The sequence below is a fragment of the Phoca vitulina genome, unplaced genomic scaffold (assembly GCF_004348235.1).
Source record: "Phoca vitulina isolate PV1807 unplaced genomic scaffold, GSC_HSeal_1.0 scaffold32, whole genome shotgun sequence".
Taxonomy (NCBI): domain Eukaryota; kingdom Metazoa; phylum Chordata; class Mammalia; order Carnivora; family Phocidae; genus Phoca; species Phoca vitulina.
Genome location: NW_022589735.1, coordinates 12,528,006 through 12,554,578, shown reverse-complemented (window position 1 = coordinate 12,554,578; position 26,573 = coordinate 12,528,006). Strand labels below are relative to the sequence as shown.

Here is a 26,573-nt window from a genome sequence, read left to right as displayed (position 1 = left end):
CTGCTTTGGACATTTTTCTCTAAGTAGGATGAACTTTATTTACTTAGCACACAATTTACTTTTGTAAGTGGCGTTTTTTGTTTTTGTTTTTTTTTTTGAAAGATTTTACTTATTTAATTGAGAGAGACACAGCGAGAGAGGGAACACAAGCAGGGGGAGTGGGAGAGGGAGAAGCAGGCTTCCCGCTGAGCAAGGAGCCTGATGCGGGGCTTGATCCCAGGACCCTGAGATCATGACCTGAGCCCAAGGCAGACGCTTAACGACTGAGCCACCCAGGCGCCCCTGGAAGTGGCGTTTTACTGCTCAAGGATATTTTTCTTGTGCTACGCCAACTTACAGCCAGATTTGGTTCAAGTACAGGAATGATGTTCCTCTTGGTTTGCACAGAGGCAGCCTCCTGGCTGACAACTAAGGGGCATCCAACTCGGCTCTCTGGGAGAGCCTGCCCCTCCCCAAGTCACCCTAGCAATCTTTGATTCAGAGAAAACACTGGCTCAGCAGTCCCAAACCGAGCAGCACGTGGGTGCCTAGCTCAGGTATGGAGGTTTGCAATGGCCAGGTTCGGCAGCAGTTCCAATGATTAACCATTTAACCCTCACCATAACCCCAGGAGGCTGGCAGGCCTGGTCTCCTCTATTTACAAGACAAAGCACACAGAAGGGAAGTCATTTACCCAAGGGTAGAACTGGGTTAAACCTTCAGGATGTTCTTCTACCCTCAGGCCTATAATCTTCGGTGGTAGATCGAATGGGATATTCGGAGTGGGGGAGGGGAGGGAGGCTTGGGAAATGCAGGCTACCCCAGTTCTTCCCTCTCTTCTCCAGAGCCCAGTCCTCGCCTAGGGACAGCTCCCTGTGGCCCAGCCCAGCTCCAGTCACAGCTCCTACACTGGCTCATATTACCCAAGGTGGAGATGATGTGGAAAACAAAGGCAGAAGAAAAATTAATAAATTTCCTTACTACCTAGAGCCCACTCACAAGTTCCTGAAACAGGAAGAGTGACATTCCTCTAGGGACTCAACTGCCTCGATGTTAATACTTTGCTAAAGGCAAAAGGCAATCCTAGCCCAACCCTCCTCCCAACCAGGATCCTGTAAGTCTAACGTGTAAAAATTCCTTTGGAAACTTCCTTTATCTCTAAACGCCCCCAAGATACGTGTTGGTAATCATTCCCCAAGCACACGGCCCACCGATACACACCTGAAGGGTCTCATGACTAAGGTTTTATTAAACAGTAATAAATGACCTTTTCCCAACAATAGGAGCCCACTCAAGGTCCTGGAAACCTTGCTTCCAAAATTCCTTCGAGATTTAACGCTATCCGAAACCCCCTCCCAACCTGAAAGTATATAATGGGCTACTCCTCATGACCCCGGTGCAGCTAGTTCTGCCCATGGGTCCTGTCCCCGTGCTTTAATAAAACCACCTTTTCGCACCAGAGACGTCTCACGAGTTCTTTCTTGGCCGTGGGCTTCGAACCCTAACGTTCTTTCCTACATCAGAGACAGATGGGGGACGGGACGCACCACCCGCTCCCCATGCCTGATGGGACTGCAGGAACTCGACGCCCTGCCCTTTGAACCGGGACTATCAACCAACTGCAGAGATACTCTCTCCCACACCCCCAGCCCCCAGCCCTGCATAAAGCTGGCTGGAAGGAGGGGGGAGAAGCAGCAAAAGGATGTTTGCAGCATAGACAGTCCAATTAGGAACTTAAGAAACTCCAATTGGAAACAGCGTTCATAGCTGAGGTGTATGATACTTCAGGACAGACTTTCAATCCACTTAAAATCACCATTTACTGAAGGCCAAATGTGGGAAAGGCATACCTGGGACTACTGCAGCAGCAGATTATCACAGCCCCCAACAACTCCTACTGTGGAGAGCACTGACTGCTCTTTAGATTTTTCTCTTCTCTCCCTGCAGTTACCATAGGTCATCATGCCATGACCTTCACACTCACCTCTGCCCAGACTTTCCAAGCCTCCCTCGCTTTCTTCACCGTTTCTTCATAGTCAGCCACACTGGCCTAAATTAGCAAGTAGTGGGGAGACAAAGGGAAAAACAAAGGGCAGTGAGGATCCCCTTCTGAGAACACCCAAGATTTTTGGAGAAGAATTGGAGTATCTCTAGGTGACCCTCAGATTTGTAGTTTAGGGCAAATTTCACAGCCTATGCTTCCCAAATACTTGTGAGAATCCAGTAAAACAGCTCAGAATCCAGCTGTGCTTTTTAAAACATTGCTCCTAGAAGCAAGGTCCATCAGCCTCATCTGGGGACAACACCTGAGAGGTCAGAAATTCAGAACCGTGGGCTCCAACCCAGACTTCACAGGTTAGAATCTTCACTCAAAAACAGGTGATTCAGAAACATGGCCTTAAATGGACCCCCCCTCCCCCACGACTTTTCTGTTTCACCTTTTCTAGGACACCCCAACCCAAAGAGTGGGCAGTTTCTCCCAGACATTCTTAAATGTCCTATGAAAAAGAAACACTTTATTCTTGGACTGGGAGACTCCATACTGCTCTTCATCACAGGCACAAACTCCATGGGCAGTTTGTATTAAAAAAAGCAAAACCAAAAAACTTACCTGTCGGACTCTTGCTATCGGTTCATTGTTAGCAGGACAATAGGTCGTGATAACCTTCAAACAAAAAAAAATGAATGCTATCTATAGAAAATGAAATCCCTTCCAAAATGGGGGAACAGACCAAATGGGAAAACAGAGGAAGAAATTAAACTTAAGATACCATATCTAAACTTGGAATCTTTACATTAACTTCTATTACAAACAGGTCACTTACAGAGCTTTCATTTTTGACCTAAACATTCAAAACCACTTTTTGCAAAACGCAGCTTGCCATCTAAACATTAGGTGTAAAAGCAGTAGTCTAACGTAACCCGTTACTTCACCTCTTTTTCCACAAATAACAGACCAAACTGACGAGTTTTACTTACTCTTCTGGCTCTTACTCTGCCCTGGTCAGAAGGTGAAAGAGCCAACAGTGGACAACTATGGGAAAGGCCCATCTCCACACAAACGGCAGAGATTAGAAAGAAAAAAAAAAAAAATCAAGGCATAGCTAGATTTTCAGGAGAGAGTAATTTATCCAGGAACCTAATGACATGGCACAGGAAAAACAGGATCAAAGTGCCAACAGAAGAGGGGATTTAGGGAATAATTAAAAGCACCTGCATCTCCTACAGTCGCAGATAACCCAAAGGACTGTTTCCTCCAACAAAGCAAGCTCATTATATCACACTCGACAAACTTTGTGGCATGTTATGTAACATTTCCTTTTTGTGTTTTTCTATAACATCTTCTCATAAAAGCTTTCTTTTGTATGCAGCTTTCAAAAAAATCTGAGCGGTAATAACCTTACCTTTCCATCCTATTCTGTAAAACACTTAATTGAGCTTTCACCGAGTGCCAGTCATGGTGTGTGGCTCTGGAAGTAAAGAAACGCTGAAAATCCTGTCCTCGAGGAAGCTCAGCGCCCAACAATTTTAACAGGATTTCAGCAAGTCCGGGCTTGCAAACTCCAACAAAGGATTTCAGAAAAGACAGTATAAAACTAAGGCAGAACGTTACCTGCGGACACGTCACATCAGAAGAGCCAGAGTCAAGCACAAAATTGAGATAATTTCCCAACGCTAAGCGTGTGGCACGTCTTCACTACCCATCGGAGAACTCTGCCATAAGGCTGTAAGCGTGTGTGGGAAGTTCAAGTCCTACCAGCTCCAAAATGACAGATTTCTCCATAGCACACAAAGACCTAATAATCTAAACGCATTTTTTAAGGCACCCTACACAAGCACACGTTTACTATGTGGCTTCAAAACTTGCCACCCAGTACAACCGTGCACAGCGGCCGCGGGTGGGGAGGGGGTCGGGTTGGGCAGGGACCGCACTGAGGCCGCACATATTCCCCGCACGCCCGCATACCTCTCCCCGGCCTCCCCAGCTTCCATTATACACGCCCTCGTTTTCCTCGCGGAGCCCGAGCTCCTTCAGCCAAGCGTACTGGGCCTGATTGATGAGCAGAGAGGACATGAAGGCGGCAGGCCTACTCCAAGGGCCCGAGAGCTGGCTTCCCCTCGCAAAGTGCACACACAGCTGGCGAGGAACGCGCCACATACTGAGCCCGGGACGCGCGGCGTGCGCGCGCCCCCGGGAGCGGCTGAAATAGCGCCCCGCCCCCCCGCCCGGAAGAGCCCATTGGGCAGGCCGGGCCCCGCCCCCCTGAGCACGCCCCCGCCCCCCGCCCCGGCCCAAGCCAGCCGGGGTCTTCCGGAGGCGCGCGGAGCTCGCCCCCGCCTGGAACCTTCCGCTAGGAGGAAGTGAGAGGGCTACTGCCATCTGCTGGAAGAGGCCGCGAAGCGCGGCTCCGGCTAGAAATTCTTTTCAGCAAAACACTGGTTCTAAAGTACCCTAGCTTAGAGCGGGGCTTTTCGGGCTGTCTCGTGCATGTAATCACCTGGCCATCATTCTGCTTCGGTGGCTCTGGTCTGGGGTCTGAGAATCGCCGTTTCTGACCAGCTCCCAGGTGATGCTGACGCGGTTGTGTACGTGGAGTAGCCAAGGGAGGTTTCTTGGTGGAGGGAGGGAGAGGGTTGTTTTCACTGCTTTGTTAAATTACAAATTCGAGTTTTCTAATTAATGAAAAATGTTAAATGATGATACTGCCTTCTCAATATCCTACCAGGGTATATTCTTGCTTTTGAAGAATAAAGACAGTTTTGATCAAATCCCCCTTCATTCCCCATTACTTCAATTTTCCTCTAATAGCCTTTCCACTCACTCCTACCCCCCTCCACGCTTAACCATTCCATCTCCCATCTCATTCCACAGTAACTAGGCCTACCCTATATAAGGGAAATACTAACATCTCTATCAGCATGATTTGGATGTGGGTCAAAAATATATAGGCAGGGGCGCCTGGGTGGCTGAGTCCACTGAGCATCTGACTCTTGATTTCGGCTCACATCCTGATCTGGGAGCCCTGAGATCATGTGGGGCTCCCCGCTGGTCCGGAGGGTGGGGGGGTGGTTGTCTGCTTGGGATTCTCTCTCCCTCTGCTCCTCCCCCTGCACAAGTACTCTCTCTCCCAAGTAAATAAATATTTAAATACACACACACACACACACACACACACACGCGCGCGCGCTCTCTGGGTGGTGCACTTGGTTGAACCTCGGACTCTTGGCTTTGGGATCTGGGGTTGTGGGATGGATGGAGCCCCATGTCAGGCTCTGCACTCAGCGTGGAGTGGGCTTGGGACTCTGTCTCCCTCTCCCTCTGCCCCTCCTCCCCCCTCAAATAAATAAATTAAAAAATACACACACACACACACCACTCTGGAATCGAGTTAATAGGTCTCTCAGTGATTCCCAACATACCTTTTAAAAATATTCCTCCTAACTGCTGGTGGCTTTCCACATTGCAGCCAGACACACTAAGTCACTTTGTTTCTATGCAAAGCCTGTTTTCTTCCCACTGTGCTTTTGTCCTTCCCTATTCTCTCCACCTGTGAAACGTCCATCTCTGCATTCAAGCTTGAGCTTTATCTGTTCCATCCTTATGGCTCAAATAATTTCAACAAATACTCCGGCATATCAAACACCTACCAGAAAGTATAGTATGGCTGGATATACAGGAATGATGTTTCTGTTTGTAAATGTTACATTTTTACCTGTTCATCCTTGCATGGCTCCACAACTCTCAGCATTGTAGCAGGCTCACCGTGCACTTACATGAATGAATGAACAAATGAACCTATGAATACACCTGAGGAGCAGAAGGCGTAGACACCTTGTCCAGCACTGATAATCTACCAACAGCCCAGCTACTATCTTCATCTACCCCTAGGACTGAAGCCCTAATTTCCACAGTTCTAAATCTCAGACTCTTTTTTCCCCCTCAGACATTTAACTGAGAATTTAATTCTTCTCACTTTCTGGCTGCTAGCAAGATTCCTTATACATATATCCCAACACCACAGTCTTCTTTCTCCTCCGTTTAATTCAGAAGACATTTACAGATGCACTAAATTTTAGGAGCGATACATAATGCCCTTGAGGAAGGTTAGATTCCTTCTCTTCACTATGTCAAGTAGAGAAGTTCATGGCTGTCTCTCTAAACCAGTTCTAGCAAAAATAGACACCAGTAATTGCCTACGTTGAAAATGGAGATTACATCTCTCTCTTCTACCTCCGTTTTTCAAAACTACTTATCCCTGCCCAATAGGAGGTCAGGAAAAAATTATAAGCAATGAATTTTGATGGGGCAGAGCAGGAAGAGATAGAATTAAATGATTCATGAGAGCACATTTCATATATGAAAAAGAATTAAGTGAATCATATATAAAAGCATATATAAAAACTGCAAAGCCTCAGAGAAATGCCAATGTACTGACTGAACTCAGGGCACCTTGAAAGTATTGTATTAGAAGTGGCAAGTCCGCAAAGAGCCAATCCTGCTTTCCAAATGACTTATCAAAGGCATCATAGCATGGTGATTAAAGCAAGGACTCTGGAGTCACAGCATTGTAACAAATGAACAGTGCTTATGATGTGATGTCCTCAATGAATGCTAGAAGTCTTCATTCTTCAAAGATAGCTACCAGGAGGCAGAGGGATGTGACCTGAACATGCATGCTTGCCCCAAGGCAGCAATACATTAGAGAAACCACCACAACCCAGGATACAATTTCATTTTTGCAAATGCAAAACCTGATTTGTCAGAGCGTGGGGAAGTGACGCTATTGCTCTGGGCAAACTCATTAATCAAGCTCACAAAGAAATGATGCTACAACTACAATGCTGGCATATTATTTTATAGGGAAAATTATCTTCAGAAAGACCAACAATTCACATCCTATAATCACTGCATTCTCTCCCAGGATACAAACTACCTACCTGGTTGTTTAATGAGCCCAGCATCAGGAGAGTTATTGATTAATAATATACGGTTCCAGCTTTTTTTTTTAATTTTTTAAGAATTTTATTTATTTGAGAGAGAGAGAGAGAGAAGGGGCAGAGGGAGAGTGAGAATCCCAAGCTGACTCCACGCTGAGCACAGAACCTGTCGCTGGGCTCGATACCAGGACCTTGAGATCATGACGTGAGCCGAAACCAAGAGTCAGTCGCTCAACTGGCTGAGTCACCCAAGAGCCCCTGATTCCAGCTTTTACTAGCATCAGTCTAAGATAGTCTCCCCAGGGTCTGAATTAAATGATAGATTCAATGCAATCCCAATCAAACACCAGAATTGGCTAGCAGATCTCAAGTTTAAACGGAAATGCAAAGGATCTAGAATAGCCAAGACAATTTTGGGAAAAATGAACAAATTTACATTACCTAATTTTAACAATTATTATACAATTGTACAACTATTATAAACCTAAGTAATCAAGAGTGTCACATTGGTGTAAAGATAGACATAAAGATTAATGGAACAGAATAGAGCACCCAGAAATAGATTCTCACATACATAGTCAATTTTCAATAAAGGTGACAAGGAAATTCAATGGGGAAAGTATAGCCTTTTCAAGAAAAGGTACTATATTAATCGGATATTCACATGCTAAAAAAAATGAACCTTGACTTTCACTTCACATTACATACAATAATTAACTCAAAACGGACCATGGACCTAAAAGTAAGAACAAAAACTCTTAAAACTTCTAGAGGAAAACAATGGAGAAATTCTTTAGGATGGGGAGCTGTTCTCTGCATTTTATAATATTTAGCTGCATCCCATACCACATAGTAAAATGTTAATTATAGCCTGAAATTTGACTCCTACCTCACACCACACAGGATCAGCTCCAAGGGGATTGCAATTCTATGTAGGAAAGATAAAACAATAAAGTTGTGTAAGAGTTAGAAGACCTGGAGTCAAGACTCAGTTTAAATAGCTTAGCTGTGTAATCTCTTTTCATTGTCAAAAAGGGATTGGACTAGGTCTTAGATCTTAAACTCACATTTCAAAAATCTATATGCATTCTTTTCCATGCAGTCTAGAAACTTATCCCAAGGAAATAATAAAACAAGTCTGTGAAAAATATGTGCTAATTGCAAAATTGGCTACAGCCTAAATGGATACCATCAGAGACTAAATAAGTGATGGTATCTCTAGGCAACCGAATGCTAGGTAGTCATTAAAAAGGAGCTAGAGCTTTCTATTTTGGTACAGAAAGGTGTCCAGGATAAATTGTTTCTTTTTAAGACTTTTTAAGTTTTTTTTTTCTTTTAATAAGTACAATCTACCCCCTCAAAGTGGGGCTGGAACTCACAACCCCAAGATCCAGTCGCATGTTCTATGGACTGAGCCATCCAGGCACCCCTATTGTTTTGTTTTGTTTTGTTTTAATGAGATTACAGGAGCGCCTGGGTGGCTCAGTCGGTTAAGCGTCTGCCTTCCGCTCAGGTCATGATCCCAGGGTCCTGGGATCCAGCCCCCTATCGGGCTCCCTGTTCAGTGGGGAGCCTGCTTCTCCCTCTCCCTCTGCCCCTCCCCCTGCTTGTGCTCTCTCTCTCTCTCTCTCTCTCTCAAATAAATAAACTCTTAAAAAAAATAAAATCAGATTATAGAATAGTAAAAGGTAAAAATAGTAAGATCCCTTTTATGTAAAAAAAAAAAATCCATAAATATTTATTGATCGCCTCTCATATACAATGTCATTGGGCTGAACACTGGGGACAAACGACAGTCAATGAAACAGACATTCCAGGGGAGAACGAAGACCAAAAAATAAAACAAATGCAGATATGACTATTGATGTCATGAAGAAAAATAAGCGTTCCAAGAGTGACAGTAGAGGATCTTTTTTAGTTAGGGTGGTCGAAGAAGGACTCTCCTGGAAGGTGGCATTCAATCGGAAAATCTAATCATGTAGGAGAACAACCCACGCAAAGAGTGAGGTGTCAAGGCTCCTCCAGGCAGAGGCAAGGGCAACTGCAAAGGCCGTGAACCCGTGAAAAACAAAGGATGCGTGAGGGGCTGTAGGAGCAGCGCCAGTGCGGCTTCAGAGCTAGAGAGGACCCAGATCCGCCATGCTGAGAACTCCGAACTCACTATGTGGAGTGAAGTCCCTGGAAGGTCTGAGCTGGGTAATGACCTCCGGTGCTGCCTGAAAGGCTCTGCAAGAAGCTACAGTTACAGGGGGTTGTGCAGGAGCAAGAATGGGAGCAAGAAGGCCTGTGAAGAGCACCTCGGTGAGGAATGTGAGGCCATGGGAGGAATCCCCGACGGCCGCTGTCCAGGCACAACTTTAGGTTTGCACGAAAACAGAGCTCGGGAGAAAACGCGCCAAAGTGCTGGCGAACAGGAGATTCGTTTCCCCGGAAGTGCAAGTGGTGCACAGTTTGTCACGATTATGCATATTCGTCAACGTTCGCCCAGGCGGGCGGAGGAGGCGCCGCGCGCGCCGTCGGGGCGGGAGCGGCCCCCTGGCGGGGGCGCCCGAGCACCGCAGCCCGCCGGACCTTCCCGCCGCGCCGCCGGAAGTGCTCTCCTGACCCGCCGCGCCACGCCGCGGGAAGATGGCGCAGGACGCCGGCGACATGGAAGATGGGCAGCTCTCCGACTCGGATTCCGACATGACGGTCGCACCCAGCGACAGGCCGCTGCAGGTGCCGGTGAGTGTAAAGGGCAGGCGGGTCATTCGGAGCCGGGAGCGCGCAGCCCGGGCGGCGAGGAGGGGCGGGCGGCGGTGCGGGTGAGGGGCGGGCGTGCGGAGCCGGGACTGCGGAAAGGGGCGGGCGGCTGTGTGGATGAGCAGCGGGCCGGCCGGCTTCCCGGGCGGGGCGGAGGCACGCGGGCTCCGGCGGCGGGGGGGAGGCGCTGGGCGGGGACGCGACCGCGGGCCGTCCGAACCCTGACCCGGCATCTCGTTGCCTAGCGGGGCGGCGAGGCTTGCGGCCTCCTGCTGACGGGCGTGCGGCCGGCTCTTCTCCGCCTGCGGCGTGCCGCTCTGGGTTTTCTGAACTTAACGGAGTGTCCCCGCTGTAGCGTGATTAGGTTGTCCCCGCCCGGCACCTGGGGACGGCGGGCAGAAACATCCCCTGGCGCTCCTTTTTCGCCTTGATCCTATAGGGAGCCTGAAAACCCGGAACGAAGTTCATCATTTGCTTAAGGGCCTGGTTTTCCATGTCCCCGTCGGACCCAGTTTGGCCACGCCATAATGTGGCACCGGGTTTTGTATTAACCTCCCCGTTTTCTAAGTGGGAGTTTGTCTTGATTGCCTGCAAAGTAGCAGACACTTTTGAGCGGGCTTAGTGCCAGGCTGCCCGCGTTCGAAAACTGGCGCCTCCGCCGTGTGACCAGTGGCAGGTTATTTAGCCTAGTGCCCCAATTTGTATAATGGGAGTGATGAGAGCACGCCAGTGATAGGGTGTTCGTAAAGATTCAGTGAACAGTAACGCCTGACAGATTTTAGATGCTGTTGTTATTTGAAGATGGGAAGACTGTCTCTTTATTGACTTAAATCACCCCCTCCTGCCGCCATTTCTAGCACATAATAGCACAAATAACATCCCCTTTATGTAAAAAAAAAAAAAAAAAAAAACCCAAACCATAAATATTTCTTGATCACCTATCATATATAATAAGTCATCGGGGCTGAACACTGGGGAGCTCAGCAAATACTTCGTTTAGTACAAAACACAAAGGTGTTCTTTTTTTTTTTTTTTTAAAGATTTTGTTTATTTTAGGGAGAGAGATGGGGGTGGGGCAGAGAGAATCCCAAGCTGAGTGCTGAGGTGCAGCCCACGGTGGGGCTTGATTTCACGACTCTGAGATCATAACCTGAGCCCAAACCAAGAGTCAGCTGCTTAACTGACTGAGCCATCCAGACGCCCCAGGGTGTTCCCTTTTGTATATAGATGTCTTAGGAAATTGATACGAAGGTTTCAGTTTAGGTTTTCAATCTTTTCCGGGTGGTTTTACATAGATTGACCCATGACTTGGTAAACTTAATGCCATGGACTGTGCAGTTTTAATAGTATGTCAGGGATTCTTACCCATAGGAGTTTACTATCTAATCTCAAAAGAGTGTGGTCACTAAACCGTATAAAGGAAGTTGGATGCGTCCAAATGCAAAAAAAAAAACATGTTTGAAAAGAAAGAGAACATATTCTGTTATAACTGTGTTAAGCTTTAAAATAAAACTTGCCAGTTATCTTACCAGCAAAAAAGGGTTTATTCTGGAACAGCAGAGAATCACAACTCTGAACAAGCAAGCTAGGGCAAAACCATAGGCAAATGGGAAACAGAGGAATGCTCTTTTATAGAGGAAGGCGAGAAGTTGAGAGGGGCTGTAAAAAAGTCCACTGGAGTAAACTGGGAATTAAAAGCGGTTTTTTGGGTGCCTGGGTGGCTCATTCGGTTAAGCATTTGCCTTCAGCTCAGGTCATGATCCCAGGGTCCTGGGATCAAGCCCTATATCAGGCTCCCTGCTCCATGGGGAGTCTGCTTCTCCCTCTGCCCCTCCCCCTGCTTGTTTGTCTCTCTCTCTCTAATAAATAAATAAAATCTTTAAAAAAAAAAAAGTATAGTGGCTTTTCATTGGCTGAGTTGGGACAGTCTAATTGGCTGGGCTGTTGCCAGGCAAGAAAAAAATCTTCCTCTGGCTGTGTTAGTAAGGTATAGGCTTCTTCCTGTGGGAGGTGAAACCTCACGTCTTTTCCTTTGATAGAACGTGAGAACTTCCCCTTCAAGCCCCCTGACTCCAGTTTAGTGAGCTTTCCTTTTAATTTTCACAACTGCTACTAACAGTTATTGTGCATGTCATTTTCAAACATTCTGACAATAACTGAAAATACTGAAAATCTTCTAACGTGGGAATTAAAGAGCTTCTTATTTATTTATTTTTTATTATTTATTTATTCATGAGAGAGAGAGAGAGAGGGAGGGAGGGAGAAGCAAGCTCCCCACGGAGCAGGGAGCCCGATGCGGGGCTCGATCCCAGAACCCTGAGATCATGACCTGAGCTGAAGGCAGACACTTAACCGACGGAGCCACCTAGGCGCCTCTAAAGAGCTTTTTAGGGGCGCCTGGGGTGGCTCAGTCGTTGGGCATCTGCCTTTGGCTCAGGTCGTGGTCCCAGGGTCCTGGGATCGAGCCCCACATCGGGCTCCCTGCTCCGCGGGAAGCCTGCTTCTCCCTCTCCCACTCCCCCTGCTTGTGTTCCCTCTCTCGCCGTGTCTCTCTCTGTCAAATAAATAAAATCTTTAAAAAAAAAAAAAATAAAGAGCTTTTTAGAAATAGGCTTTAGAACTAAATTCTGTATTAGCTTTAGAAATAACGAGTTTGTGGTTTTAAAATTGGCAAATTCCATGTGGAACTTTAGAAAAGTAGGGACTGGATTGGTTTCAGAGATTCATTGAAGATTGTTCTGCTTCAGTGGTCCAACTGAATCCCTAAATAATTTTTTTTTTTTAAATAGCACATGGTGGGTAGATTTAATGTGTTTGGTGGAATTGATGGTATTTCCTTTCACTGCAGAAAACACTAGGTGGGGACAGCACAGTGAGGCCCTTCCAGGGTCCTGCAACCCCGTGTGCGCCAGTATCCCATTATCGGACTGTTAAAAGTGTGGATTCAAGTGAAGAGAGTTTTTCTGATTCAGATGACGACAGCTCCCTTTGGAAACGCAAACGACAGAAATGTTTTAACCCTCCTCCGAAGCCAGAGCCTTTTCAGTTTGGCCAGAGCAGCCAGAAACCACCTGTTCCTGGAGGAAAGAAGGTTAACAACATATGGGGTGCTGTGCTACAAGAACAGAATCAAGATGCAGTGGCCACTGAACTTGGGATCTTGGGAATGGAGGGTACCATTGACAAGAGCAGACAATCCGAGACTTACAATTATTTACTTGCTAAGAAACTTAAGAGGGAATCTCAAGAACATACGAAAGAATTAGACAAAGAGCTAGATGAATATATGCATGATGGCAAAAAAATGGGGTCAAAGGAAGAGGAAAATGGGCAAGGTCATCTCAAACGGAAACGACCTGTCAAAGACAGACTGGGGGACAGACTAGAAATGAACTATAAAGGCCGGTATGAGATCACAGAGGACGATTCGCAAGAGAAAGTAGCTGATGAAATTTCTTTCAGGTGAGCATTAAAATGTGGCCTGCAAATGAGCACTTGACCAATTACTGTCTTCCATTTATAGGAAATAATTCCAATGCATTAAGGATGATGTTTCTTTTGAGATTTTTTAATTTTAGGAATGGGTTTACTTGGTTATAGGAATATATCTGTGTTTCCTTAAATGGACAGGCCTGATAAAATAATGAGTTTTGTAAACTTTTATGAACTCTTTTTTTTTTTTTTTTTTAAAGATTTTATTTATTTATTTGACAGAGAGAGACACAGCGAGAGAGGGAACACAAGCAGGGGGAGTGGGAGAGGGAGAAGCAGGCTTCCCGCGGAGCAGAGAGCCCGATATGGGACTCAATCCCAGGACCCTGGGACCATGACCTGAGCCGAAGGCAGTTGCTTAACAACTGAGCCACCCAGGCGCCCATGCTTTTATGAACTTTTAATGACTTTTGTCATTTAGTGCTTTGGAGCTCTTTTTTTTTATTTTATTTTTTTAAGATTTTTTTTTTTTTTAATGTATTTATTTGACAGAGATAGAGAGCACAAGTAGGCAGAGGGAAAGGGAGAAGCAGGCTCTCTGCTGAGCAGGGAGCCCGATGCGGGGCTCGATACCAGGACCCCGGGATCATGACCTGAGACGGAGGCAGATGCATAACCAGCTGAGCCACCCAGGCTCCCCTAAAGTTATTCTTTGTTCCTACCCCAGATAACTGCTGATTACTGTCTGTTGGCATAAATTTGCATTTTCTGGACATTTCATAATAATGGAATCATACAGTGTATGGTCTGTATGTGTAATGTTTTTAAGATTTGTCCATTTTGTAGTAGGCATCAACACTTAATTTTTTAATTTCTATACATATACAAACATCCATATTGCTATTCCACTTTTTGACTGTCATGAATAATGCTCTATGAGCTTTGACCTGCAGATATTAGGACATGTATTTTAACTTTTACTGGTAAATACCTAGAAGTAGAATTTCTTGGTGTATGGTAAACTGATATTTCATTTTATTTTCAGGAAGTTCAGATTTTGTTTAACTTTTTCTTAGCTCTAAGTGATTAATGAACAGTGTCACAAATTTGAAAACAGATATGGTTCAAGAGTAATAATGCTAATACTGGACTTTTAACCTACAGAGTGAGTTTGGAATTTGACTGTTGGAAAGGAATTTAGAGATTTTGTAAACCAAAGCCTTCATTTTATGGATAAGGAAACTGAGACCTAGTAGTTAATATGGCTTGTCCAACGTCACAGTTTTAAGTGTCAGATTTGGAACTAAACCTTGGTTGCTTTGTTCCTAGTCCAGTGCTCTTTCTCGAATAATGCACTGCCTCTTGTTGAGAAGGAGCAAGAAAACCAGGTCTAGTTAGAGAACTTCCATGTTAATCCTCATTCATCTCTGTAGAGTGTGGACTGTGACGTGAGAAGTGTTAGTTAGACTTCCTATGTTTTTACGTCTCAGTGGTAAGATAAAAATAAGTACCTACTTCATAAGGTTGTTGAGATAATTAACTGATATAATGCATACAAAGTTTTTAGGATTGTGCTCATCCCATAGTAAGTCATCAGTAAATATTAGCTGTGGCCTTTGTTCTGAGGCAGAGAGACTGAGGGGAAGATCCTATCCACTTTAAAGCTCCCACGCATCTCTGGAGTTAGGAGAACTAACTTGTAGGCGTGATAATTGAAAGCATAGTGTATGTTTGTTACTTGTTTTGACAAGAGTTTAGGCTTGCATTCCCCTTGCTGGATGTGCACATTTATTTTGAAATTCACCATAATCCATTAAGGCAAAATGAAGAGGCCAGTTCTGAGACTTGAGATGGAACCTTGAGTTTATTGTCTCTTTGGGTGACCCAAGGTGGTAGTGTTGGTATGTCCGTGATTCTAAGGTTAAATATTGAAGATTGCCAAAAGCAGATGTTACCAGAAGAGGATTTTGATTCTACTTGGGCATTAAACTGGAGACAAAGGTACATTTCTTCAACTTTATACAGCAAATATTTACTCTGTTTGTTCCTTATCAGGTTGCAGGAACCAAAGAAAGATCTGATAGCGCGAGTAGTGAGGATAATTGGGAACAAAAAGGCAATTGAACTTCTCATGGAAACTGCTGAAGTTGAACAAAATGGTGGCCTTTTTATAATGGTAAGACTTACTGCTCTGTTGTTTCTATTTTATATTGTGTTTCATGTGATTTTTTTTTTTTTTTACAAAATAAACTTGTCTCTGTTGGATTTCTTATTTATCAGTATATTACAGTGTGGCTCAGATTTTAAAAAACTGAATTTAAAAATTATGTATAGTTAGTTTTTGCAATTACTACTTTCCTTACAAAAACCATACATAGGGGCCCCTGGGTGGCTCAGTCGTTGAGTGTCTGCCTTTGGCTCAGGTCATGATCCCAGGGTCCTGGGATCAGGCCCCACATCGGGCTCCCTGCTCCATGGGGAGCCTGCCTCTCCCTCTCCCACTCCCCCTGCTTGTGTTCCCTCTCCTGCTGTGTCTCTGTCAGATAAATAAATAAAATCTTAAAAAAAAAAAACCATACATAAATTGTATCCTGTTAGTGTGCAGTCAACAATGTATCTCTTACAGGATTCATTGAGAGTAGGGGTTGAAATTTTAAGAAAACAATCTAGAGAGAACTTGGAAACTCAAATTTTAAGAATATAGGTTTTAGAATTTGGGATACTTTGTTTTGAATTCTGGGTCTGCAACTTAATCGGTGTGAGATGTGGCTAAATTATTTGACTTTTCAGAGCCTCTTTCTCCCAGGTGCAGATTGGGGACTAATCCTGTGTTACAAGGATTGGACAAGATGATGCACGTAAAATACTTACCACAGTGTTCCCAGCCCTTAGTTGGCAGTGATGAACAGACATGTTGTTTTGGGTTTGTTTAATTCATGCATTCTTAAAAATTGATTCTTGGGACCAAAAAACAAAAACCCACATATATAGGTATAAAACACAGGTAGATATACAATGTATCAGTGAGTATTAAAGTTCCATGGTTGGTGGGGTAGGGGAAGCAACAGTGAACAAAAACTTGAGAAACACTGTAGTATTTGTTTCTCTTTACACTTTTCTGTTTTCTATTGTTTTAACTGAAGTATAGCTGACATACAAAAATAATTTTAGCTGTACAACATAGTGATTTGACAATTACAAACAGAATGTTCACAATGAGCATAGTTATCAGCTGTCTCCATACAAAGTTATTACAATATATTTTTTTAAGATTTTCTTTATTTATTAGAGAGAGAGAACATGAGTGGTGGGGAGGGGCAGAGGGAGAAGCAGACTCCCTGGTAGGCAGGAAGCCCGACTGAGGACTCTCTCCCAGGACCCTGGGATCATGACTTGAGCCGAAGGCAGATGCTTAACCAACTGAGCCACCCAGGCGCCCCAAAGTTATTACAATATTATTGATTATATTGCCCATGCTGTACTTTCCATCCCTGTGACTTTATAGTGTCACTGGAAGTTTGTACCTGTTAATCCCCTTCACCTATTTTGCCCATTCCCCACCCCCTGCCCCTCTGGCAACCACGTTTGTTCTCTGTATTTATGAGTCTCTTTCTGGTTTTTTGGTAAACAAGTTTGTTTTGGTTTTTAGATTCCACATATAAGTGAAGTCATCTGGCATTTGGCTTGTTCTTTCTGACTCACTTAGCATGATATCCTCTCTGTCCATCCATGATGTGAGTGGCAAGACTTCATACTTTCTTATAGCCAAGTGATATTTCATCATATATATAGAGATACAGATAGAGATATATATCATCTTTACCCATCATTGGACATTTAGGTTGCTTTCATATTTTGGCTATTTAAAATAATACTGTAGTAAACATAGGGGTCCATATGTCTTTTCAAATTCATGTTTTTGTTTTCTTTGGTTGAATACCCAGCAGTAGAATTGCTGAATCATACGGTATTTCTATTTTGAATTTTTTGAGGAACCTCCATACCGTTTTCCATACTGGCTGTACCAGTTTACATTCCCACTAGCAGTGCACAGAAATACCCTTTTCTCCACATTCTCACCAACATTTGTTATTTCCTGTTGTCTTGATATTAGCCATTCTGACAGATGTGAAGTGAGAAACACTTTACTGCTGGAGAATGGCAAAAAGTGCACTAGTCTGGTTAAGGGCCCAATCATAGGCAGTGGTACTTTATCCCATATGGTTTTGGAGATTTCATTTAATTCAGCTTTCACCGCAGGGTGAGGATGAAGTTTGAATGGCTCCTTATTTGCTCCTCATGAATCTGAATGGTAACATCACATGAGAGTGAATCAATATTATGCTGTGGAAATGGAGAGAAAAACCAGTTAGAATTGATAGCATTGGCTGAGGAAATAGCGTGTGAATATAGATTATGGAAGTCAAAACAGAACTTGACAACAAAACAAATTACAATAATCATGAATGTACTGGCACCCTTGTTTGTCACTGCTGAGGTACTTGGATTTTTGTTTAGTTGAGCCCAAAATTATAGATTCATTAATATCTTAGTACTGTAGTAATAAAAGTTTATATCATAGTGAGCTAGTGAAAATCTACTGGTTGTTGGAAAGATGCAAGTCCAAATTCACTTTCTTTTAATGGACAGTTTTCTTTTTTTTGTTCTTTTAAAGATTTTATTTAATTATTAGAGAGAACGAGTGAGGTGAGGGGCAGAGGGAGAGGGCGAAGCAGACTCCCCGCTGAGCAGGGAGCCCAATGCAGAGCTCGATCCCAGGACCCTGAGATCATGACCTGGGCCGAAGGCAGACGCTTAAATGACTGAGCCACCCAGGTGCCCTAATGGACATTTTTCTTGTACGATTATTTATTGCTGTGTACTAGGCACTGTTGTAGACACAGCAATCTTACATTGTAGGTAGGGGTGGGAGGGAGACAATATGTAAAGAATAAATATATCTTCAGGTATGTTAGAAAGTGATAAATGCTATGGTAAAAGAAATAGAGGTATGGAGGTATGGAGAAGAGAGGAGGACATTGCAGTTAAACTGTGGTGATCAGGGGAGACCTTTTTATTTCTTTAGGTTCCTTTCTGTTTAAAAGATGCTTTAGGCCATTCATAGGAACAGTGTATACAGTATCATTTTTCTCTTTCTTTTTGTAGAATGGTAGTCGAAGAAGAACACCAGGTGGAGTTTTCCTGAATCTCCTGAAAAATACTCCTAGTATCAGTGAGGAACAAATTAAGGTAAAAATTATAGTGTCCTTCACTTTTAAGATCTATCATAATTTCACTTCTACTGGGTTCTAGCTTCATATTCTCGTAATCCCCATCACCTGTTCTGCCTTAACTTGACCAGTTCTGTCAGTGTCTCATTTCAAGTAAAACATGTGCCTTTATAAACTGCCTCCTCTTCTTCCCTTTCCAAGCCAAGGTCACAATTTCCGTTGTGTCGTTTTCCTGGTCTTTTAGCACGTAATTATTTTTTCTACCCTCCTACAACTTTTTATTAATGAAAAATTTCAGACGTGCAGAATAGATGAAAGAATAATAGGATGAATTTCCTACACTTAGATTTAGGGGTTTTTAATATTTTGAGATTCTTGGGGCGCCTGGGTGGCTCAGTCGTTAAGCGTCTGCCTTCGGCTCGGGTCATGATCCCAGGGTCCTGGGATCGAGCCCCGCATCGGGCTCCCTGCTCCGCGGGAAGCCTGCTTCTCCCTCTCCCATTCCCCCTGCTTGTGTTCCCTCTCTCGCTCTCTCTCTCTGTCAAATAAATAAATAAAAATCTTTAAAAATAAAAAAAAAAAAATATTTTGAGATTCTTACCTTACAGTTGTTTTTCTCTACCATTTGGTAATAAGTAGTGAACATCGTGACACTCAGCTCTAATTATTTCAGTCAGCATCTGTCAATAATAAGGACAGTTTCCTACATAGCTTTACCTTAGAGAAGGAAAAACAACTTCATAGTATCATCTAATATCTTGACCTTATTCCAATTTCCTGAATTGTCCCAAGAATGTATTGTCTACCTTCCACCCCCCCCAAACCAGGATCCTGTCTAGATTTCCATTGTATCTCTTTTGCTCATTTTAACTCCACGTTTTCTTTTGTGATTTAGACCTTTTGAAGAGTCTGAGATGGTTATCTAATAGAACATACCACATTCTGGTCATTGTCTCCTCATGGGTTTGTTTCATTCAATCCTCTGTCTCCAGTAGTTCTTATAAACTAGAATCTAGGCTCTTCAGTATTAATCATTTTTGCATTACTAGAATGTCCTATATGGGAAGTTCTTTTACCATGTGAGATTTTCACAGCTCAGAATTTATCTTTTAATCTGTTAATTAAGGAACATGATTACATTTATTTTTTATTTATTTTTTTTTTTTAAAGATTTTATTTATTTATTTGAGAGAGAGAGAATGAGAGAGAGCACATGAGAGGGGGGAGGGTCAGAGAGAGAAGCAGACTCCCTGCCAAGCAGGGAGCCCGATGTGGGTCTCGATCCAGGGACTGCAGGATCATGACCTGAGCCGAAGGCAGTCGCTTAACCAACTGAGCCACCCAGGCGCCCGGAACATGATTACATTTAGCAGATCTGATCAAGATGGAGAACTTGTTTCTTGCATAGGAAAGAGGTGGTAGGTTCACAGGCAACGCAGACACTGTATTTGAGCAGCTCTGTACTCTCTTTACCGTAACAGAGGTCGGAGGAATGTGGTTGAGCCATTTATAATGCTAATGAAGACATAAATAAAAGTCACTTCCCTTGAGCTGTTGCTCCTTGTGAGTTTATTTTACATCTGCTCAGTGTTAGATTTTTTTTCCTCAAGTTTTCTGGCTGTCCACTTCCAGTTATTTTTTAAAAATCTATTGTTGAAATTCCTACAGGAAATGTTACTGTTATCGCACATTTGAAATCTCTTGTCCATAACTGCCTTTTTTCCTCATTGGAACAATGACTTTGATAAATTTGTAACAATGTAATTTTCCTTACGCCTGTTAGTAGAGCAGAGCTTTTGCTTATGTTCTCCCTCCTCCCCCACGGTGATCCCTGACAAAAGGTGTACACTGAGAAGGAACATCCTTCTAAGGAACATTAAACATTGTTTGATAGTAAAATGTCAGAGGAATAGCACAATGTGATAAAAAGAATTCTCTAACATTCAAAATCTGGGTTTTAATCTTAATTTTGCCATTTAGTAATTATATGACGGAGCAGATCACTTACTGTCCCTCAGCCTTAATTTTCTCAATTAAGGGGACTTTTTAGTAAGTGTCCTGCCCATTGAATAGAGCTCTAAAAGGATTAAATAAAGTGATACCTGGAAAAACTTCTTGTAGGTAACTAAACTTTGGACAATTTCCACAAGCAGAAGAGAAGAAAATAACATTTATTCACCATGTCCCCAGCACTAGGCCAAATATTTATAGGACTTAATCTGTACCAGGTTCTATCAAAGTGGATGTTACCATGGTATGCACATGAAAAGTAATAAAAATGATCCCCCTGGGATCGTGCAGAATACTGACTTGAAACTGGTGGTTTTCACTGAATCACGTCTTTGAACTTCAGTTCTAACTCATTGTGAAGAAAGAGATTTTAATGTTAGTAGGTTACGTTAAGCTACCAGAAACATTGCATTATAACAACAAACAGAAACATTTGAAATACCTAATAGAAGAGTGTTAAGCAAGAGGGACATTTTTAAAGTGACTATGCTGTAGCCTCTATTTTTGTGAAGCAGTTTTAAGAAAAGGAGAAAAATGAAGTAATACCGAATTTTTTAAAAAGACAAACTACAAATTTAGAACAAAAAAGAGGCATGGGACAATTAATTGATATGTAAAACACCAAAGAGTTACCAATGATTTGGTCTGCTCCAGAGGATTATAAATGTTTTGGCTTTTAAGATATTTCTGTGTTTTTCCAAATTTTCTGCATGTGCATGGATTGAGTCCTTTTATCAGAGGAAAAAACCTAAAGCAAATAGAATTTCATCATAGGTAATTTCAAATCATCTAAATGATCATGTTATAATTACTGTTTTGATCGCTATAATGCTAATAATCAGTCTGTAGAACTTGGAAGCCAGAACCGAACTGAGTGGGCTTGTTTGCGGTTTTATTTGATTTCGTTTTGGTATATGACATAACCATTTTGTTTTGGTTTGTAGTTTAAGTTTTGTTTTGGAAAATACAAAGTTTGTGAGAGAAAAAAAGATTAGGAGTAGTTAAAAAGTTAATTTGCTGTATTTTTTAAAAAGCTCAGCTGTACTGGTCTCCCTCTGCAAATAGTGTACCATTTAGGTTCTTGTAAAATGAATTCTGTGCAGGTAGATAGGGAAGGGAGGACAGAAAGCTCCTGGCAGATTATCCCTTGTCTGCATTTTTGTAACAACATGAACAACAGTTTACAGCAGCATTTCTCTGGGCCATTGCCCTGTTGGTTCTGCCACATTCGTAACCTATGGAATGTCATTCCTTTCTCACGTGTTTGGAGGCAAAAGGGAAACTATCATTTTACTTGGTGTTGCCAAGCACTGTACTCCTCAGACTGTTTTCGAGATGCTTGGATGAGCTTTCCCATGAAATGGGACTCCTTCCCCTCACAGCTGCTCTTTATCTCTGCCCTTGGCGGGTAAGCAGACCCTTGAAAAAATTGTGAGTTGTCACACTTCTGTGAAGGCAACACCATGGCTTTTAAGAATGCGAATATGGGAAACTAATACACGAGCTTACACTTGATACCTTCACATGTTGGCTCTGCAGTCTTGCGCCTTCTCTCCTCATCTGATTTTAGTATATGTGCTGCCGAAGCGGGCACTCGCGCTTTCCTCATCTGAAGACAAGGATAATACCCACTTCATAAGGTTCTGCTGACAGTGAAAAATCCTTAGCACAATACCTGGCATATAAAGGTGCTCATTCAGTAAATGGTGCCTATCTGAAGTCACTTTTTTTGGTCCTTCTTCCACTTTTTACACCTGTACCCTCCTTCTCCACCCCCAATCTTGTCATTCCTTTAGCGGGTACTTTTATTCCTTCTTCCCATCAAAGCTTTCACCTTCTGAAGCCTTCCCTTGTTGCCTTAATTTCAGGGCTCCTTACTCCTTCCTCTGCTAGTTCTCTGTGCTGCTTGTAACTATTTAGCATAAATATTAGGAGAGGAAAAAAAAAATATTAGGAGAGGGCCTCCTTTATTTCACCATTGTACATAGTACTTTTTATAAACAAGAGGGGATTTGTAATTTGTGCACTTTAAGAATATAATAGGGAGTGACTTGGTTGTAGCTTTTAGTAGTCCCTTCCCAGAAGATCATAGGGTGTCAGAAGTGTGTCCTGCCTATCCTAACTTCTCTTTTAGACCTTGGAACCTTCTCTGTTTTAGCATAGTCAGTTTTGGCCTTCTCTTTAGATCCCTGGCCTACTTTTCTTTTTGTAGCCTCTGAAACTACACTTCTCTATCTGCATCAGGGTTCCCAGGTGCTATTTTATGTTTTCCCATGTAGTAGTTGAATGAAACACATTTTCTCCTTTGGCAGCTCTCACCCGCTGGCGATTTTGCCTCTTGGAGGACGTTGGGCAGTGCCTGGAGCTGTGTTTGGTTGTCTCAGTTTGGGGATGGAGGGGTTCTGTGCTGGTGGGGCGAGGCCAGGTGTGCTGCTAACCCTCCTGCCGTGCACACGGCAGGGATCGAGCTGGACGTTCCGGATTGCCCAGGGGAGAAGCCCTGTGCTAACAGTCTCATGTTTTTCTGTTACAAAATCCCTCTTCTAACATCCTGGAATATATCCCAGTGCTGATTGCTTTATTTTTATGCCTCATGGTACAAGTTTTTGACAGATTTACATTCTCCACGCTAATTACAGTAACATTTTTTTAAGGGATGGATTTTTTTCCCTTGTGTAGGTTACGTGATCATACTTAGTCACACCCTTCAGGCATGGCTTGGTTTCTTTTTTTTTTTTAAAGATTTTATTTATTTATTTGACAGAGAGAGACACAGCGAGAGAGGGAACACAAGCAGGGGGAGTGGGAGAGGGAGAAGCAGGCTCCCCGCCGAGCAGGGAGCCCGATACGGGGCTCGATCCCAGGACCCTGGGATCATGACCTGAACCGAAGGCAGACGCTCAACGACTGAGCCACCCAGGCGCCCCCATGGCTTGGTTTCTTAGCATGTGCAGTCACGTATGGTTATGATGCCATTTCAAAGTTAGTAAACCCATATTCCAAAGACTTCTATTTTGTTGGGACAAAATAGATTTTATTTAAATCCTAAGCAACATGATTTTTCTACTATATCTTCCCATTTCGGAAGCCTGTGGCTATAGAGATGGTATGTGATGGTTGAATAAGCGTGCGCCCCGGAGCTAACATGAGGTTAAGTTTGAATTACAGCTTCATCCTCTGGTTGCAGTGGGGGCTTCCCTGCTATCTTGGACTCTGTGTCCTATTAAAGTCTAATAATACTTGCTTGTTTTTTGTGAGAAATGAAGATAACGTAAAGGAAGCCTTCTAATAAACGTTCAGTAAATGGCAGTCTTTACTTCGAGTCGTTCCTTTATTGTAGGACATTTTCTACATTGAAAATCAAAAGGAGTATGAAAATAAAAAGGCTGCTAGAAAGAGGAGAACACAAGTCTTGGGGAAAAAGATGAAACAAGCTATTAAAAATCTAAATTTTCAAGAAGATGACGATACATCACGAGAAACTTTTGCAAGTGATACGAACGAGGCTCTGGCCTCTCTTGACGAGCCGCAGGAAGGCCACGGAGAGACAAAGCTGGATGCAGAGGAAGCCATCGAGGTGGATCATTCGCACGATTTGGACTTCTTTTAGTACATTTAGGGGAATAAGCCTTTTTAGAATAACCTTGTAATAAGCCATTTCTACTGAAGTTGCTTTGTTTTACTTTGCACTGATACATGTAAAAATCCGGAGAGAAAGAACTGTTTACTTGTTTAAAATAAAGTTGAATCTGTGGGGAGATGAATGTTATTGATAGGAACATTTCTCATGTCTGACAAAATACTTATAAGTATATATAGCAGAGGATTTAATTTCTCAATCTGTTGCATGTGTTAGTTATTACTAGTTGATAATTACTTTTGTCCAGGTCATTGTAACATGCCATTCAAAAATTTGTTTTCTTTTTCTGATTTATCCTTGCAGTGAATTATGATTGGTTTCAAAACATTCCATTAAAAGATCCTAATAAGGCACATAAATTGTTAAGCTGTTACAAATGTATTCAAATTTAGTTTTTCTGTGTTCTAAGGACTTTTAGGCAGTTTGAAGGACAGAGACTAAAAATAGGTTTATACTGATGGTTCTTAACCACTTATTTGTCCAGAAGTAAATTAACAAGCTTTGCAAAGAAATATTGGTTCTTAACTTTAACTGTGTTTTTACTTCTTTCTAATTACTCAATCATACGCTAAATACTGAATGTGATCCATACCTGTGTAATTACTTTGGACATTTAAAAAATTCACAGTGGTTGCCTGCCTAAGACTGTTTTACCTTATGTTAAGGAAGTTGGGTATTAAAAATGTTACATCTGCCTGAAGTGTCAAATTACTCATTTTTATTGAAGGAAATAAGGGGAGTTAAGGTGTTCTAAGGGTTGACTATGGTTTACAAAATAAAAATCTGTAGGAAGCAATTATAAACTATTCTTTACAGACAGTACTTAAAATCTTTCTATAGTTCCTGGAATACATAGTCACTGAAGTTGGATCTAAGAATATTATAAGTGGGAAAAGAAGAGGAAAGTGGTTATTGGTTGCTTTTTATTCGTAAAGAATGCAAAAATAAAATTAGATTTTGGGCAGTCCTTAATGCGATTCAAGTGACTTTTTTTTTTTTTAAGATTTTATTTATTTATCTGACAGAGAGAGACACAGCGAGAGGGGGAACACAAGCAGGGGGAGTGGGAGAGGGAGAAGCAGGCTTCCCGCCGAGCAGGGAGCCAGATGCGGGGCTCGATCCCAGGACCCTGGGATCATGACCTGAGCCGAAGGCAGACGCTTAGCGACTGAGCCACCCAGGCGCCCCGTGACTTTTTTTTTTAAGATTTACTTATTTAAGTAATCTCTACACCCAGCCTGGGGCTCGAACTCAAGACTCCAAGATCACGAGTCTCATGCTCCTCTGACTGAGCCAGCCAGGTGACCCTCAAGGGACTATTTTTTTTAATCTCAGATATTCTTGCATAAAATTGCTATAATCAAGGGAAGAAAGTATTTTAAATAGGTAACTGAATATTGTTCCTGAGATTATTCATGAGAGGTGATTTTAAAGGTGTAATACATTGGGAAAGATAACATTCAGTTAACTGCCACTTTCATTTTTTTGTGTTTTATTTTTTTTTTTTACTTTTTTTTTTTTTTTAAAGATTTTATCTATTTATTTGACAGAGACACAGTGAGAATGGGAGCACAAGCAGGGGGAAGTGGGAGAGAGAGAAGCAGGCTTCCCGCCGAGCAGGGAGCCCGATGTGGGGCTCGATCCCAGGACCCGGGGATCATGACCTGAGCCGAAGGCAGATGCTTAATGACTGAGCCACCCAGGCGCCCCTTTACTTTTTTTTTTTTTAATAAGATTTTATTTATTTGAGAGAGCGAGAGTGAGAGAGCACAAGCCGGGGTGGGGCGGTGGTGGGTGGTGGGGGTAGGGGACACAGAGGGAGAGGGAGAAGCAGAACTTGAAGTGGGACTGCCTCTCAGGACCCTGATCATGACCTGAGCCAAAGGCAGATGCTTAACCGACTGAGCCACCCAGGCGTCCCTGCCACCTTAAATGCCATACGTTTGTGTAAATACTGCTAAATTTTCTAGTGAAAGTTAAGGTTTTTTTGAAGGGTATTAACATATGAGGTTACTTCATCTTCACTAAATGGTCTGTCCTGGTTCTTTTTTCTTTTTTTTTAAGATTTTTATCTATTTATTAGAGAGCAGGAGTGGAGGGGCAGAGGGAGAGGGAGAAGCAGGCTTCCCACCGAGCAGGGAGCCCGAAGCAGGGCTTGCTCCCAGGACCCCGGGATCATGACCTGAGCCGAAGGCAGACCTTTCACGGGCTGAGCCACCCAGCCGCTTCCTGGTTCATTGTCAGCACTAGTTGTTACCATTTGGAAACCATGGATTTCTGGATTACATTAGGATTACATCCTAATGTTAAATAGAAACCAACACGGGGCGCCTGGGTGGCTCAGTCGTTAAGCGTCTGCCTTCAGCTCAGGTCATGATCCCAGGGTCCTGGGATCGAGCCCCGCATCGGGCTCCCTGCGCTGCGGGAAGCCTGCTTCTCCCTCTCCCCTTCCCCTGCTTGTGTTCCCTCTCTCACTCTGTCTCTCTCTGTCAAATAAATAAATAAAATCTTTAAAAAAAAAAAAAATAGAAACCAACACTTGAGGTGTTTTGTTTTGTTTCTTAGTAATCCATGACATTTTATTATCACTACATCCTGGA

At 43.0% G+C, this 26,573-nt stretch overlaps 2 protein-coding genes across 3 annotated transcripts in view; one reads left to right on the top strand and one right to left on the bottom strand.

Moving 5' to 3' along the window:
* Window positions 1-4,160, bottom strand: part of ALDH7A1 (aldehyde dehydrogenase 7 family member A1) — a 42,623-nt gene extending 38,463 nt beyond the window's left edge. For both annotated transcript variants that reach the window (XM_032425160.1, XM_032425161.1), the window contains exons 1-3: window positions 3,947-4,160; window positions 2,591-2,644; window positions 1,964-2,029 (exon numbers count right to left, since the gene is read on the bottom strand). In XM_032425160.1, the coding sequence (XP_032281051.1) occupies window positions 1,964-2,029; window positions 2,591-2,644; window positions 3,947-4,138 (312 nt within the window). In that variant the 5' untranslated portion in view covers window positions 4,139-4,160. The remainder of the gene's footprint in view (window positions 1-1,963; window positions 2,030-2,590; window positions 2,645-3,946) is intronic.
* A 5,366-nt stretch (window positions 4,161-9,526) lies between these two features.
* PHAX (phosphorylated adaptor for RNA export) lies at window positions 9,527-24,668 on the top strand. The gene is made up of 5 exons (XM_032425388.1): window positions 9,527-9,642; window positions 12,509-13,122; window positions 15,148-15,268; window positions 18,259-18,342; window positions 23,674-24,668. Exons 1-5 carry the CDS (start codon window positions 9,547-9,549, stop codon window positions 23,941-23,943), a joined length of 1,185 nt encoding a protein of 394 aa, XP_032281279.1. The 5' UTR covers window positions 9,527-9,546; the 3' UTR covers window positions 23,944-24,668.
* The last annotated feature ends 1,905 nt before the right edge of the window (window positions 24,669-26,573 follow it).